General features: G+C 43.0%; 1 protein-coding gene across 1 annotated transcript; it reads right to left on the bottom strand.

The window, feature by feature from the left end:
• Positions 1-713: 713 nt before the first annotated feature.
• Positions 714-12,657, bottom strand: LOC146304939 (muscarinic acetylcholine receptor M4-like). Its single transcript, XM_084713492.1, has 6 exons — positions 12,067-12,657; positions 10,630-10,784; positions 9,810-10,011; positions 9,624-9,710; positions 8,295-8,564; positions 714-1,229 (listed from the first exon to the last, which is right to left on the bottom strand). Exons 1-6 carry the CDS (start codon positions 12,535-12,537, stop codon positions 984-986), a joined length of 1,431 nt encoding a protein of 476 aa, XP_084569618.1. The 5' UTR covers positions 12,538-12,657; the 3' UTR covers positions 714-983.
• Positions 12,658-16,300: the final 3,643 nt, after the last annotated feature.

The raw sequence follows: 16,300 nt of genomic DNA, 5'->3' as shown, positions 1-16,300 counted from the left end.
TCTTTGAACACAAACCAGCTGGAAAACTGAAACAATCCATCCTCCTCAAACTGGCTCCATTCAGGAACCAAACCTCTACATGAGAACCTGATTCAAGTGGCTGCACAAAGCTTGTTTGTCTAACGTTAACACATTAGAGACTCTTTCACGCGTAATCCAGTGACTGTCATCAGAACCGTAAGAAGACAAAGCATTATCAGTTTGCCCACATCACATTTTGTGACCTTGGATTGCAAGGAAACAATCCACCATGTAGTTTGGCTTTTTTCTAATAACCACACAGGTCACAAGGGATCACTTTGCTGAGATCAAATGATTGTATTGTATGTGCACGTTTTTGTTGGTACGATCTCTGTCAACCTTTGGAGAATCATTTTTTAACCCACCACTTAGGATGTAGGAGTTAACTCTGGAAATGTCTGGAGCCAGTAGCCTTCCACCTGAGTATTTAGAGCAGTGATAAGAACATGGACACCTTCTCGCTGATGAGAATGGAGTATTCTACCCGGTCAGATCTACCCTGGTAACAGATAGACACACTTTATCCTTTGCCTAACATATGCATCCATCCATCCATAGTCATTGAAACGCTCCTTTCCTACCTCCTCCCTCTACATTCACTACTAACCTCTCTGCTCACACCAATCCCTGTTGTGCCATTTCATTTATTTTCCCTATTTTTTTGAAACCGTGTTCTCACTCAGCGTGTGATATGTTCCATCTTAGGGGAAGCTGGGCAGGTTAAAGAATCCCTGGTTTACACTCACATCTCACTGTGAGTCTATGTGTACCGATGGGGATGACTAGCATTCATTTGCAAAATAAACCACAGTTGCACACGCTTCTACTAAACTCTGTGATCCATTTCTCTTTTCTGTCACTCACCTTTTAACAGTATTCACTCTCTCCCTTCCTCTGTCCCCCGTTCTTGCAGTGCGTCACCCCTTCCCCGTCCATCCCACCCTCAGTCTTCTCCTTCCATCTCATCTTGTACCTATATTTTTATACTGGCACAGCAGCAGGTTCTTGAATGTCTTTTTGAATGTGGCGTTGCACAGTGCGTAACAAGCTGGGTTGATCGTAGAGTTGACGTAACACAGCCAGTAGCCAATTGCCCACACAGTGTCGGGGACACAGGACTGGCAGAAGGTCGAGATCAGCACCATGACGTTGTACGGCGTCCATGTGATGATGAAAGCCAGCAGGATGGCAAAGATAGTCTTGGTCACCTACAGAGAACGAGAAGAAAAGAGAGCAGAACTGAACAAGAGAGAACAGCACAGAGGAAAATCAAAATAAATCTCTGGGCAGTTTTTCATTCATTTCACTGCCAAAATCAATTTGCTGAGAATTAAAATTTGTTGGAGATGAAAGTGAGGACTGTGTCTGATGTTCTGCAGTCAAAAATGTGTTATTGTTGCAGACTGTTAGGGATGCACCGAAACTACTTTTTCTCAGACCGAGTACAAGTACTTACATTTGGGGACTTAATACTACTTAATACTGAGTACTGTTATGAGTACTTAATAATGTCATTAATTTTCTTACAGTAACTTTAAAAACATGTTTTATTTTCATCAGATGTTCCTCACTTTATAAATGTAACAAGTTGTTGTACATGATATATTTCAGTGTTAGACAACATTATTATGAGCTTAAAGAATTAGATTTACTGTTACAAATGGTGTTACATATGATAATTATTTCATTATCATTTACAGCACTTTATTGACTAGTATTTTAATGACACATTTATATGTGTAGTACTTAAAGTTTCTTCTTCATGTCCCTCTTGTCAGAGAGCTAATTAGTTCCTACCTGCCATTGTTTAGGGGGGACAGGTATGAGTGTGGTGCCATGTGAAACTGTTTTGTTTACCCTGCTGTGTACTGTGCTGTCAGGTGAAGATTAACAGGAGGATAAACACAAAGAGAAGTCGTAGCAGCTTATTACCAAGAAGAGGGTTATAGACTGGTGGCAGTGGTGTTTTTTCTTCGTCGTCTGATTAATTAGTGGAGGCATTTAACTAGTTTACACTCACCCGGACTTATTGGACAGCGGCTGGCTGCGATCTGCAGGCGCGCTCTGTGAGGTTGTTTCAGGTTTATATAGACTTGCATGGAATTTTGTGGGCAGTTGCCAAAGTTGCTGCGGTCATTAGTGGATGATGTTAAAGACAGTGAGGCTCTCACTGATAATGACGGCTTTGAACTCTGCGTAATGTTGGATCTTTGGATGTTTGCTTGTGTCGAGTGACTACTTTTCGTGTTGTGGCAACGGATGTGGAGTACTGGAGTAGTTTTATGAAGTACAAGTACCCGATGACAGTGTTAGACTGATGCTGGTATCGGTGCATCCCTACATACTGTAACTGTTAAGCACAGACTGATTTTACAGGACACTTTATTACAACACAACAACGTCACTGACAAAAATCAAACTTTGAAAGACCTTCCCAGGTTTCAGACCTCTGCAGTTTGATTATTATACTGATCAAAAATAAACGGCAATGAAATACAAATTTTACTGCTCTTAAATTGACACAGAAGCCAAAAGAAGCCTGCACGCTCCATTTCCCAAAAGCAACTCAAGGCTAAGATGAAGGTGTAATCCATTTTACAAACCCACGTAAGCCTCCAGTGAGTGGTTGCTGCTGTAGCTGACGCCCCGTAACATCTTTGTTCTGTATGAATGGGTGACAGCAGGGTGCAGCACCACCTGTACGCCAGGGGCTGCAGCCGTACACCTTGTACTATAATCTCATCATACAGCTATAGAGAGCTGGTTGTAGTTTAAAATAGAGGTAACTGTTTGCAATGTGACATGTGGCACTTTTGCTAACTAACACCAGAAAGTTTTATTAAAGGTGACATAATCATGCTTTGAAACTGCTGTTTCTCCAAGAGTAAGATACATTCTGTTAAACCAGTTCCCCTTTATTGTGTGCTTGGACAGAAGCTGAAGATGAGGTCAATTTTAGAAGTGGGGCGATTCTAATATAAAAATCAATGGAGAGGTGCAAGAAGGCATAAATTTGTCCTTGGGCACCCACTGAGGCAAGGGCCGGACTGCAAAAAACAGTTTCAGTCTTTCAACTTGTGTGAAAATTTTTGCACTTATCCCGGGGCTCCATGAGCCTGCCTCACAAATGTACTGAGTCAAGAGGAAAACGATAGAGACTGGAGGGAAATAACAGAAATAACTGGAGCTCCTGCTGAGATCAGTCAGAATCTGAGCTGAACACAAACTCACACACACACACACGCTGATAAACTCCCACTGACTCTGCTGGTGCAACTGTTGCTAGCTAGCATACAGCTGGCTGTTTCAGGTGCAGAGACACAGACTGCACAAGCAGCAATTCCAGTTAATGACACAAGGTGAAAATCGACTACATTAAACTTCTTTAGAAGCTGCACAAGCAACACCAAACTACATGTTTCAGCCGCTGTGTTCAGGTTTGTTCATTAACCTTTGAAAGCGATCTGCAATGCTGTTTTCCTGTGAACTCCAGCAGGACTGAAAAATTTTTTGGGGGTGAACTATGCCTTTAATGATCACAGTGAGAAGTGTACAGGACTGTGGTGGAAAAAGGTTGAGCTGACTAGTTTGTTTTTCTTTTTAGCAACATCAGAGAAGAGGATCTTTGTCTATATGTTTAAAATATTCATATAATCTGCCTGAAAAATTTCTGGATGTTCTGTTTTTACTTTCTGTATCTTCTTTGTTAATTGTGGGTTGCATATGCCAGCTGCAGGCAAGGATTTTTTTCATTTTGATCAATAATTTCTATTTTCTTAGACTGTTTAATACAAAAAAAATGACAGAATATAATGCATAAATGATGATATAACCTACTTATTCATGAAATGTATAAAAAGGGCTACAACTGGATTTGACGTCTCTCCCTCCCTCGAGCAGCAGTTAAATTGGTTTTAAAGAAGAAGAAGGAGCTCTGACTGCTGACTGAGAATCGAGCTACATTATCAAACATGTACACTATTAAATATGTCAAGTTATTCTTCAGTTGTATGAGGGACTTATAATTAGTCAGTGTATAAAAGTTTCTACTGGGTTTTTTTTCTTGTGTAGTCTGGTTGTTTTGCTGGTGTGCTATTTGGCATTGGCATTCTTCTCTAAACTGTGGACGTGTTGAACACGAGATATCTCATCAATCGCTGTTCTCACTGCAGGTCGAAGGGGACGCTGTAAAGTAAGCTGTAAGTAAAAGGCAAGATTAGCATTTAGCGAGGCAAATCTTCACATTTCAGTAAAATTTCAGCTGCTCGTGCGTCTCTGTAGCCTCAATAAATTTTAAAGGCGCTTGTTGAAAGGTAAAAGTGAAAAGTTCTGACAAACAAGTGTCACTCGGCTTGTCCTGTAGCTCAGGGTGGTAGACAACCACTTGGTAGTTTTGGAGTCATGAGTTTGAAGCTGCTACTCTTAAAGTCTGGTCTCTGCAGGAAAACTTGAAGAGATCTGAGAAACAAGGTTCAGCTGTGTGATCCTGTAGCTCAGCTTGATGGATCAGTGTCTGGGAACCAAGAGGTTGTGGGTTCGAATCCCGCAGTACTCTCTAAAAATTTAACAGCCCGTGTATCAAAGGAAGACCTGAAAACCTTGGACACACTACATCCACCTGTCAGCTCCTGTAGCTCAGCTTGATGGATCAGTGTCTGGGAACCAAGAGGTTGTGGGTTCGAATCCCACAGTACTCTCTAAAAATTTAACAGCCGGCGCATCAAAGGACGACCTGAAAACCTTGGAGACACTACAGCCACCTGTCAGCTCCTGTAGCTCAGCTTGATGGATCAGTGTCTGGGAACCAAGAGGTTGTGGGTTCGAATCCCGCAGTACTCTCTAAAAATTTAACAGCCGGCGCATCAAAGGAAGACCTGAAAACCTTGGAGACACTACATCCACCTGTCAGCTCCTGTAGCTCAGCTTGATGGATCAGTGTCTGGGAACCAAGAGGTTGTGGGTTCGAATTCTGCGTTATTCTCTAAAATTTAACAGCCGGCGCATCAAAGGAAGACCTGAAAACCTTGGAGACACTACAGCCACCAGTCAGCTCCTGTAGCTCAGGTTGATGGATCAGTGTCTGGGATCCAAGAGGTTGTGGGTTCGAATCCCGCGTTATTCTCTAAAAATTTAACAGCCGGCGCATCAAAGGACGACCTGAAAACCTTGGACACACTACAGCCACCTGTCAGCTCCTGTAGCTCAGCTTGATGGATCAGTGTCTGGGAACCAAGAGGTTGTGGGTTCGAATCCTGCATTACTCTCTAAAAATTTAACAGCCGGCGCATCAAAGGAAGACCTGAAAACCTTGGAGACACTACATCTACCTGTCAGCTCCTGTAGCTCAGGGGGTTAGACGATGGGCTACGACACCTGAGGTCGCAAGATCGATCCTTATGAGCCCCAGTGAATTTTCACCTCTGGCACCTGAGGCGAAAAGATAAAAGCGCCAGGAGAACATACTTCAAGTGAGTACTCCATGGCGCAGAGGATTGCGTTTGCAACGCTTGAGTTGACAGGCTGCGGGACGCCTGGTTCGAATCCTGCCTGAGCGAGTACGGATATCCTTAGATAGGTGGGGGGGTAGCTAGGGGGTAGCTAGGCCAGTGGGGGTGGGCAGACAGGGGGGGGTAGCCAGGAGGGGGGTGGGTGGATAGGCAGGCAGGCAGGCAGGCAGGGCAGGGGGGTGGGTAGGTAGGTAGGCAGGGCAGGGGGGAGGGGGTAGATAGGGGGGGTGGGGGAGGATGCCTCGGAACTGGGCAGCAACCCAAAACAATTGCGGAAGGCCGGAAACAAAAAGACTGTCCAGTTCCGAGGTGGGACTAGATAGATAGGTGGGGGGGGTAGATAGGTAGGACAGGTAGAGTGGGAGAGAGAAGAGAGAGGGGCGGAGTGGCTGAGAAGAAGGGAGTGAAGGGGAGTGTGACAGTGGACCACCCCCCCCCCCCCAAAAAGGATTTTCTCTTTATTTCTCTCCCACCCTTTGGGGGGGGCCTCCAATATCACACTCCCCTTCACTCCCTTCTTCTCAGCCACTCCTCCCCTTCACTCTCTTCTTCTCAGCTACTCCTCCCCTCTCTCTTCTCTCTCCCACTCTACCTGTCCTACCTATCTACCCCCCCCACCTATCTAGTCCCACCTCGGAACTGGACAGTCTTTTTGTTTCCGGCCTTCCGCAATTGTTTTGGGTTGCTGCCCAGTTCCGAGGCATCCTCCCCCACCCCCCCTATCTACCCCCTCCCCCCTGCCCTGCCTACCTACCTACCTACCTACCCACTCCCCTGCCCTGCCTGCCTGCCTGCCTAACCACCCACCCCCCTCCTGGCTACCCCCCCTGCCTGCCCACCCCCACTGGCCTAGCTACCCCCTAGCTACCCCCCCACCTATCTAAGGATATCCGTACTCGCTCAGGCAGGATTCGAACCAGGCGTCCCGCAGCCTGTCAACTCAAGCGTTGCAAACGCAATCCTCTGCGCCATGGAGTACTCACTTGAAGTATGTTCTCCTGGCGCTTTTATCTTTTCGCCTCAGGTGCCAGAGGTGAAAATTCACTGGGGCTCATAAGGATCGATCTTGCGACCTCAGGTGTCGTAGCCCATCGTCTAACCCCCTGAGCTACAGGAGCTGACAGGTAGACGTAGTGTCTCCAAGGTTTTCAGGTCTTCCTTTGATGCGCCGGCTGTTAAATTTTTAGAGAGTACTGTGGGATTCGAACCCACAACCTCTTGGTTCCCAGACACTGATCCATCAAGCTGAGCTACAGGAGCTGACAGGTGGATGTAGTGTGTCCAAGGTTTTCAGGTCGTCCTTTGATGCGCCGGCTGTTAAATTTTTAGAGAATAACGCGGGATTCGAACCCACAACCTCTTGGTTCCCAGACACTGATCCATCAAGCTGAGCTACAGGATCACACAGCTGAACCGTGTTTCTCAGATCTCTTCAAGTTTTCCTGCAGAGACCAGACTTTAAGAGTAGCAGCTTCGAACTCACAACTCCAAAACTAGCAAGCAGTCATGTACCGCGCTGAGCTACAGGACAAGCCGAGTGACATTTGTTTATCAGAACTTTTCACTTTTACCTTTCAACAAGCGCCTTTAAAATTTATTGAGAAAATTGTGGAAACGAACCCACGACCACAGAGTCCCCAACCTTTCTCTTACAGTCTGAGCTATCTGATCAGACACTAAAGTGATGTTTCTCAGAGGTTCATTCAAGTGATGTTAGTGATACAGCGGCTGTTAAATTTTCACAGAACAGCACAGTTTGTTTGTGATTCTTTGAATTGTTAAGGAAACTTGTGTTTTTAAAAGTCTGTCAGGTTTGAACCCAGAACCTTGAACTCTTGAATCCAGCACAGGACTGAATGAGCTAATGAGCCCTGCTTGATGAAACTGGTCCCTGAAAGCATTTGGATGCAGGTGTCAAAACTAAACCAAGGCTTGAACCAGGGTCCTCAAAACTCCTAAGCAGGGGTTAAGCTTCCTAAGCCAACAAATCACAGATACTTACAAATACTTTCTCAGATCTTTTCACTCTTTCTTTTGGACATGAGTTTTCAGAAGCTCCAGCATCAGCTGAGAATCAAACCTACAACTTCAAGCAGCCCTCTAACTTAGAGTTTGCCAGCCCTGGTTCTCAGGGACCCCTGCCCTTCATATTTGAGATGTTTTCAGGTTGTTATCAGGCTCCTGCAGAGGCTTGATGATGAGCTGATCATGCACGGCAGCGGTCCCTGAGGACCAGGGTTGGGAAACACTGATTTAAGATACAGGATCCTTCACTTTTAAAAGCTCTGAGGATCATTTCCAAACACCATCTGTCACTCTGAACAATAATTAAGTGAAGTGACTGCAGCATTAAAAGCCACTCATCTTTAAAAAAAAAAAAAAACAGCTGCTCCATAGCATTCACACACTGCTGGACTGAGTCCCACCTGCACACCAGCAACATATGCTGCCATGCAAAAACAATCGTGTTAGCTTTGCTGCTCATCATGATGAGCAACGCTGCTCTGTTCTGTGTCTGGATGGTCAGTGAAGATGCTACAGTGTTGTTTCATAACTAATGTGTTATTCCATACATTTCAGGGACACTGAACAGAGACATTACAGTATTATTTGTTATTAACATGTTTCAACCAGGCAAACCAATCATTAAAATCCACAACAAAATATTACATGAAATCATGAGTATTTAAGTTTAATTGTTGTTCTTCCTGTATGTAAGGGTTATCCCTTTATGCCTCGTGTCTGTGCAGTGTGACATAAACATACTTTCTTTTCCCTGGCGGCCATCTGTCTTTTCCTCTTCACTTGGCTTCTTGCGATGCTTGCAAACTTGCGCGCGACAGTCCTGGGACGGCTGATTGGGATTGAATGTCTCTCAGCTCCCTCTACAGGAGGGACGATCTCTATCGCTGTGATGCACTCGTCCCCGGTCTGCTTCGTTACAATCTTTATCTTGGACCACTTTGAAGCGGCGCCCATCTTGGGCTCGGCAGGATTGGCTGTTGCCGTGGCAACTGGGTTGGCATTTGTTGCAGCCTGTAACAAACACAAGAGAGATGGTTTTTTTTTTCTTTACAGGAACTTTTCTAGTCAGTGTGACCTGTTGCACAGTGCATGATGGTGCATGAAGTCAGAGATTTCAATTCAACAAGCACAGCTCTACCTCTTACCAGAACAAAGGTGCTAAAAATGCTCCTGCAGAAAGAGCACTAAAGCATAGACAATGACAGTTTTCACAATTGTTGAGGCACATTTTCCAAAATAGGTATGTTCCCTACTCACAGTGAGAACTTTGTGAGTGACAGGAATGTAAAACAGACACGCCCATAAGGAAATGTTCAAAAATGAAAAAGATGGTCATCAGTAATGAGTGACAGAGGTTACTGATGGGAGAAAATGTCAGTTTTCTGGTAAAATATTTAAGAAGAGAAATGTCTGAGCAGTTAAAAAAAACCTGTAAATCCTGTCCTTGTATTTTTAATTTGATCTCTGACTTTTTCCACATGAAAAGCTGTTTGTCCTTCTACAATTTTTTAAATCAGCTCAGTGTGAATTTTTTGTTCTGATTAATATTTTCTGTTGAGCATCAACAGTGAAAAAGAGAAAGGCAGAAGAACAATGCTCACTGTTTTTTTAACCCCTCCAGGCTACAACCTGCCCCACCTCAACCTCAGCCAGCAAACAAACGAGAACAAAACACATCAAGAGAAAGTACAATAAAATAAAATAAAATAAAATAAAATAAAGGGAAAAGGGCATCTAAATGAAAAAGAAAGTAGAATGTTATCAATTTGACAAATATGAAGATAATTTGAAAAGCAGTTTAATGCATTTTGACGACAGACCTGAACACAGTGCATCACTGGATTATGAAGACTGGGATGACAACTAATAATCTTTGGACAAAAGAAATTTTTTACATAAAGATGCAATAATCAGTTTCTGCACAAATGTAGTGGGTTTATTATAAGTTGTCCAAAGAAAGTCTGTGTTATTTTTATATGAATTTCTTGAACCCCCAAAACAATTTATGTCCCAGAAAGTGTTGGAAACAAAAGATGCAATGCCAAAGAAAGAAAGCTGACCAAGACCCACCTCAGATATCACCTCGTTGTTGGTGCTGTCCTTTGGTTCTGTGGGGGGAATAAAAGCCGTGGACGAATCGTTGGAGCTCTCTTTTTCCTAAAACAGACAGACAGACAGACAGAAAAGCCATGAAGCTGAACAAAGTCTGCAGGGCGTACAGCAGCAGCTGATGATAGCAGCACACTGGGGCGGTACCTGTGTGAGTCCTGGACTGGGCTGTGCGAGGGGCTGCGGCTGAACTGGTTTAGGTTCCTCCACTCTGCCGTTCTTCACAGCCTCCAGCGCGGTGGTGGTAGAGTCCAGACTGAGTTTGGGAGTAGAGCGGGGACTGGCCTGAGGACTGGTCTCGTTGTTATTGTTCTGCTTTAACAGGTGACTCTTTATCAAGCTGGGAGTTCTGGGGAAAAAAACAAAACAATAAAAGCATAAAAAAATCAGAAGGTGCTCCTATAGCTCAGTTAGTAGAGCAGTCGCCTTGTGTACTGAGGCTATTGGTCCTCTGCAGTGGTCACTGGTTCAATTCCCACCTATGACCCCTGTCCTGTCATATTTTCAGCTGTCCCTATCCAAATAAAGGCAAAAGCCCAAAAATAATCTTTAAAAAAAAAAAAAAGCATATAAAATTCCACTGATGGATAGCAATCATTAGTGGAGCGCTCTTTCTTCCTGCTCCAATAACAGCGAAGCAGGCTGTGTGTTCAAGTGAACAGCATGTTGGGGATTTAGGAGTCTTGGATTATATCAGACAGACTTTTTGATGGAGTGTTGTTGGTTTTAACACCTTTTGAAGGCTACTGTTTAAGACCAATAGGAGCTAAAGCAGCTGTCATTTTAGCTATTGATTTTAGCCAATAACAGTATTCCTTCTAACCACAAGTGGCTAAATTAAGACAAGGTTAGTGTAACGCCATTGATTTTCTTTTCAATGCCATATTGTCCTTTGTGTTTCTGTCTTCTCTCTCATTACATTATCACATCTATAATGCCATTTATTGGAGTCTACTAATGCTCTTACTTTATTCCCTTCTTCTCTTTCTTCTCAGGTTTGTGTTTGGACACCCTGCTCCTGGAGGCCAAGGAGATGTGGATGTACAGGACTGTCATAATAATGACGGGAAGATAGAATGCTGCTATAGCCGTCCCAAACGTCACCGCAGGGTTAGAGAGGAACTGTGGAAAGAAAGAAAGAAAGAAAGAAAGAAAGAAAGAAAGAAAGAAAGAAAGAAAGAAAGAAAATGACTCTCCTGGTGGCAGTGAGGATCCTGAACAAGAGACTGAATGAACGCCAGAAGCAAACATCATCACCTGTCAGTGAACAGCAGATCCAAACCACTCACAGCATCCAGGAGACAGAATGTGATAACCAAGCTAGCATGACCACTAGCGAGCTAATCTGCAGCATTTGTACTTCTTTTGTCTGTGCCAGCTGTTACTACAATTGTTCTGATAATTTTTCTTTCCTGATACTGGAAATGTGTGTGTCAACTGAAACCAAATAAAAATCCACTCTGTAAAGGGCCCGTTTGTTTTCCTCTCAGTCCTGACAACAGTTCATTCCAGTCCAGCTCACACTCACAGAAGAAACACAAACAAGAATAAAACAAATCAGGAAATAAAAATCAAAATAACAGCATCTGCAGGTGCTCCCATAGCTCAGTTGGTAGAGCGTTTGCCCCATATGCTGAGGCTGTTGGTCCTCTGCAGTGGTCGCTGCCTTTGATTTTTAATGAATTATACAAAAAAAAAAAAATTAAAAAATCACAGCTTTCTTTTGCAATTTTCACTCAGTCCTACAATTTCTTTGCAAAAATGCCTGAAAGCACTGCAGCATGCATTGCAATTTTTTTTTTTAGAAAAGCTGCAGTGAAATCCTGATGACTGATGAATCCTGAATCATGCACCTCCTGTGTCTAAAGTCTTAGTTGTATTTGTCCAGTCATAATTAGTTGTAATTGTAATGTTGTGGGCTAATGAACGTCTTTCATCCAACCAGATTACCAACTGGTCGGCACTATCTGTCATATAATTATAGAATCATTTTTCTCTCCTCTTTGGAAGAAAACACAGTTAAAATTCTGATTGAAAACTATAAAACTAAGGCACCACAACAACAACAAAATCAAGTGTTTGACTTAATGTTTGATGGCTACATGATTGGGCTGATTTTAGACACAATTTCATCTTGAATTTAAAACCTCTTCACTGTTACTGTGCAGCAGAATCAGACAAGCAGGCAGCGCTAAAAAAAGGGATGGGAGTCTCCCCACGGCATCCTGGGAAGAGGTCAAAGGTCATGGACGAAGAATCAGCTCATTTACTGCAGAAAAGCTGGTCAGGTGACCTTGAGTTATGGTTATTTCTTCACACATGCAACCACTTTTCAAACGGGTTGTGTTTCCTTTTTTTCCCCGCTCCGTCTGCCTCAACTATCAGTGAGTTTTATGTGTTGTACCTGAATGTAACACTCCCCTGGTGGCACCGTACGCTCTCCGACGATGAACTGCCAGAAGAGGATGGCTGGAGCCCACAAGATGAAGGACAGGATCCACGCCGCTGCGATCATTAACCCCGCCATCTTAGTCGTCCTTCTTGTTGGATAAGTCAGGGGTTTGGTCACGCAGAAATAGCGATCAAAGCTGATGATCAATAAATTCATCACCGAGGCGTTTGAGACAACATAATCTAAAGCTAACCACAAGTCACAGACCACCGGCCCGAGCGGCCAGTAGCCAACAATGATGTAGACTGTGTACAAATTCATGCTGAAAACACCAATGATCAAGTCAGCGCATGCTAAAGAAAACAAGAAATAGTTATTGACAGTCTGTAGGTGGCGGTTTACTTTGATGGACAGCATGACTAAAATATTCCCTGTGACAGTCACAAAGCTCAGAGATCCCGTAACCAAGGCGATAAAAAACATCTCCAGAGCTTTATATGGACTCGCTGTCCCCACTCCATCGTCCACAGGAGAACAGGAGGTGGAATCATTGGTGGACACGTTGCATGAGGTGTTGGAGAACAGGTCAGCTGATTGGTTGACCGATGACCCTGAGGGAAGAAAAAGACAAATATCAGAAGATGGACAGGGACAAAGAAATCATCATCATCACAGTGATCTCAGTGAATCTCCTCCTTCTGTTTTCATTTACTCTTGTTGTTATGTTTTTCTTGTTTTCCTGTTCTTATCTCTTTTACTGTTTTACTTTAATTTTTAAAATTAAAGACTTTTTTCTTGCTCCAGTTTGGCCTTCTGTTGTTATTTTGCCTCTGGGGTTTCCTGCTCTTTTGCTTTGTCTGTCAAAGCACTCTGTTTTTAAAGGTGCTACATAAATAAAGTTATCATAAAGTAGAGGGGGTAGAAAACTATTTCTTCAAATGGCCAGGAAACCAGTTGGAGTTTAAAATTCTCTGCACTCTAATCTCTGCTAACCTCAGGTGGTAAGGCAATATTTATAAAATTTTAAAGCAGCTCATTAGAGATTCTATTTTTTAAGAAAGATGGGGTTTTAAAATCAGCTCAGTTTGAGGGCTCCCAAACTGATCCATGCATGGACTGCTGCAGACACAATGGACGCCTGTTAGTTTTGTTTACAAGTCCACCTGGAGGACGTGTTCCACACGTGCAGTAGATCAGCGTCTGCATGGACAAGTCCACAGCAGAGTCAGCGTGTCACAACAAATCAAAGATACGTGGATGTTTGCACAGAGCCTACAGCCTACATGTGCACCATCTGATGATGAAATTTACGTCACATGGACCCTCGCAGATTCTCTCTTGCTGTTTTCCTTCCTGAGCGGCTGGTCGACCTGCTCTTCGCCCACCTACTCTGTGTTGAAGTCGCCGGCTGCAGTCTGAGTGGAGATCAAACATATGTTGTTGCTGAGATGTGGAATAAACTCAGTCATGGTTGTATAATTAGCAGAAAGACATTTCATCGCCTATGGTTTGAACTGTTTCATGAGTGAATATAATAAATGGAGAGGATGGGTTTGAGCATGCTTGCTGTAAAAAAAAAAGCTATTAATTTTTCAGATGTGTGGGATACCTGCGCTGAGTGAGATCTGATCTCCTGCTGCACGCACGGCACAATTAGTTTTCCATAAAACAGCATCGCTGTGTCTGTTTCTTCAAACATTCCTCCCTGTGATCATTAAAATGGAAACACCCACAGAAGCTGCCAAACATGTCCAGGTCTTAAGTCAGGAGCAGCAACACTCCCTGTCGCCTCACATTAAATCAGCTCCTAACAGTTATGGTGTCAGATGAAAGGAAGAACAAGAGGTGCACCGGGATGTCATTATTTGCATCTGTATCTGTTTAACCAGCAACATTATCTGTCTGTCTTTGGATAAAAGACCAGAAGTGGATGTGGTCAAAATAATTCAATATTGGCATATAATTCATTAAGAAGTTCATTCTCTCTCTTTATTTTTTAGCTAAACTAAGGTTTATGAACTGTCTGGAGCCCTCCACTACCTCCCCTTTAACTGAAGAAGCTGGAAGAAAAGAATTTGCAAATTAAAGTATAAATTTATAAAAATATCTTCATTTGAAGGGAATAATCTTGGTGCGTTAAATCAGTGATTGATTAGGTCAGATTTATCCATTTTTAATTATGCAGAGGTGTCTGTGGAGCTGCGTTTTTCTGAATAATAATGAGCAAATTTGGATAGAAGAAATAACCGATCCTAATGCATTATTGATGCTTTCACAAATAGGACCAGAGGAGCAAAACAGCAGAGATTCAGGTACAATACAAATAATAATAATAATAATTACAATGATAAATACATGATGGACTGTTTCTCTCTCGTTTTCTGCACATCCACAAGGCTGTCAGGGATGCATTGATAAGCACACAACATAATCTAACCTCTGTACAGAACCCTGCCACACAGAAAAGACACAAACTGGTTGCAAGTCACGAGAAAATTTTAAATGATCGGCCACTGATGTTCTCACTGGTGCAATACAGCGTATTTTGACCAGTGAAATCCAAAAGGATTATATTATATGATTTGGTGTAACATGACATGACAAGACAATAATGTGAACGTACAGTATGATGGCTTAACATTCCTGCTGTGTGCTGTATGCTGCTGTGTCTTGGTCTGAGTCACCGACTTTGTTGACTTCTGTTATGTTACTTGATTCGTATGAATCATGGATACACAAAAAGGCATTTCTTAACAGTGAGTCTCTACGTGGAACTTGCAGATGGCTGCCCAACCTAAAGCCTGGTTTTTTCCTCCTAAGTGTCCTCTTAGCGCTTTCTGTAGGAGGGAAATGTTGGGCACCTGTAAATAATATGACAAAGAATGTGCTCTATATGAAAAGTGCCCTAAGATAACTTCTATTGGGATTTTGCGTGCTACAAACTGCATGGTTTTGGCCAAAACTACATGTTATTAACACAAAGTGGGCAAAGAGGAGACTCATGGGTACCCACAGAACCAATTTTTATTCAGATTGTTGAGGTGGGAAGTCTAGGGACCTCTTTGAAAATGGCAAAAAAAAAAAAAAGTTTTCACTTGACAAACTTAAGCCAAACTTTATTATGAAAAAAATGGATCCTGCCCAAACCTAGTTGGTACCAATGGATTCCTCAGGTCTTCTAGTTTCATATGATACCTGTACCAGCCAGCTCCAGCCTCTGAAAGACAGTAATGTCGGCCAAGGACGAGGGCGTCCCCATGGAATATAGGTAGGGGTTAGGTAGGCAGAGCTGTGAAAGGCTGTTTTGGTGTCCCCTCTGGCACTTGGTGCTCTATGCACAGAGCGTGATGCACATATATGACCAGCAGCAGCCCTGAGCCTATTAATCATGCACCTCGTAAGTCATGACACATGGCTTCCCCCTATGTAACAGCACATTGGCCCACATTTTTTGGCATCAGGTTGCAGACCTTTCTCTTCTTTTTGTTGTGCGGCTGCTGTAAGTGCTTGTTGTTTAAAATCTCAGAACTTTTTAGAGAGGCACTGGTGTCGTAACTGTCGCTTTTTTTCAGGCAATCAATCACATATTAAATGGGAAGTCGCTGCCCTGTTTTATTTTACTGTTTCCTCGTAACTTTTAGGTGGATAGGGTTTGTGTTAAGTTACTGCTTTAAGAAAACAAAGCATTTCACTGCTGTGGGCAGTGATCATCTAAAGACCCACTGCACTAAATTCAACTCCTGAGCTTCCTTATCCAGCACTGATGACTGATTTATGTCATAAGCAATTTGTGCTTCAAGAATAAAGGGGAAAAAAATTACAAATTCAAACAAAAGTCTAGCAAAGTTTAAGGGGTTATTGGTGCCCTCATCTGCATGCAACACCATCACCACAGCTTTAATAACCATGGTAATGCTCAAACCTTTGTAACACATTAATACAGAACAGTAATCAAACATATTCATGTGTGAATTTATTGCTGGCTCTACTTCAAAGCATTGTGCGTACTGAAAATTTATGTACACCCTCTAACCAGTCCGTACTGCGAATTTAATTTAGGCCACGGTTTAAATATAAAACGTATTGTTCTTTCAACAAGATGCTGAGTCAACACAGTTATTTTGTTGATATTCAAACTCATTTAACAGAGAGGGAGAGTGGCTAACTCTGATAACATTCAATGGATGTATTAAGTGCAGGAGGAAACAAATGAAGCAGGAGATCTGGCACAGGGGGAGTGGGGGAG

The sequence above is a fragment of the Lutjanus erythropterus genome, chromosome 24, assembly GCF_056507025.1.
Source record: "Lutjanus erythropterus isolate fLutEry1 chromosome 24, fLutEry1.hap2, whole genome shotgun sequence".
NCBI classification, from domain to species: Eukaryota; Metazoa; Chordata; class Actinopteri; order Lutjaniformes; family Lutjanidae; genus Lutjanus; species Lutjanus erythropterus.
Note: the sequence above shows the minus strand (reverse complement) of the source record. Positions and strands in the feature narration are given on the sequence as shown.

What these genes read in the sequence shown, in the direction of transcription:
- LOC146304939 (XM_084713492.1), bottom strand. Translation starts at nt 12,537, where the DNA reads ATGTTTTTTATCGCCTTGGTTACGGGATCTCTGAGCTTTGTGACTGTC. An exon ending in CAGGGGAGTGTTACATTCAG is followed by an intron (nt 10,785 to 12,066) that starts GTACAACACATA and finishes TTCTTTCCACAG; the next exon opens with TTCCTCTCTAACCCTGCGGT. An exon ending in ACAACGAGGTGATATCTGAG is followed by an intron (nt 8,565 to 9,623) that starts GTGGGTCTTGGT and finishes TGTTTGTTACAG; the next exon opens with GCTGCAACAAATGCCAACCC.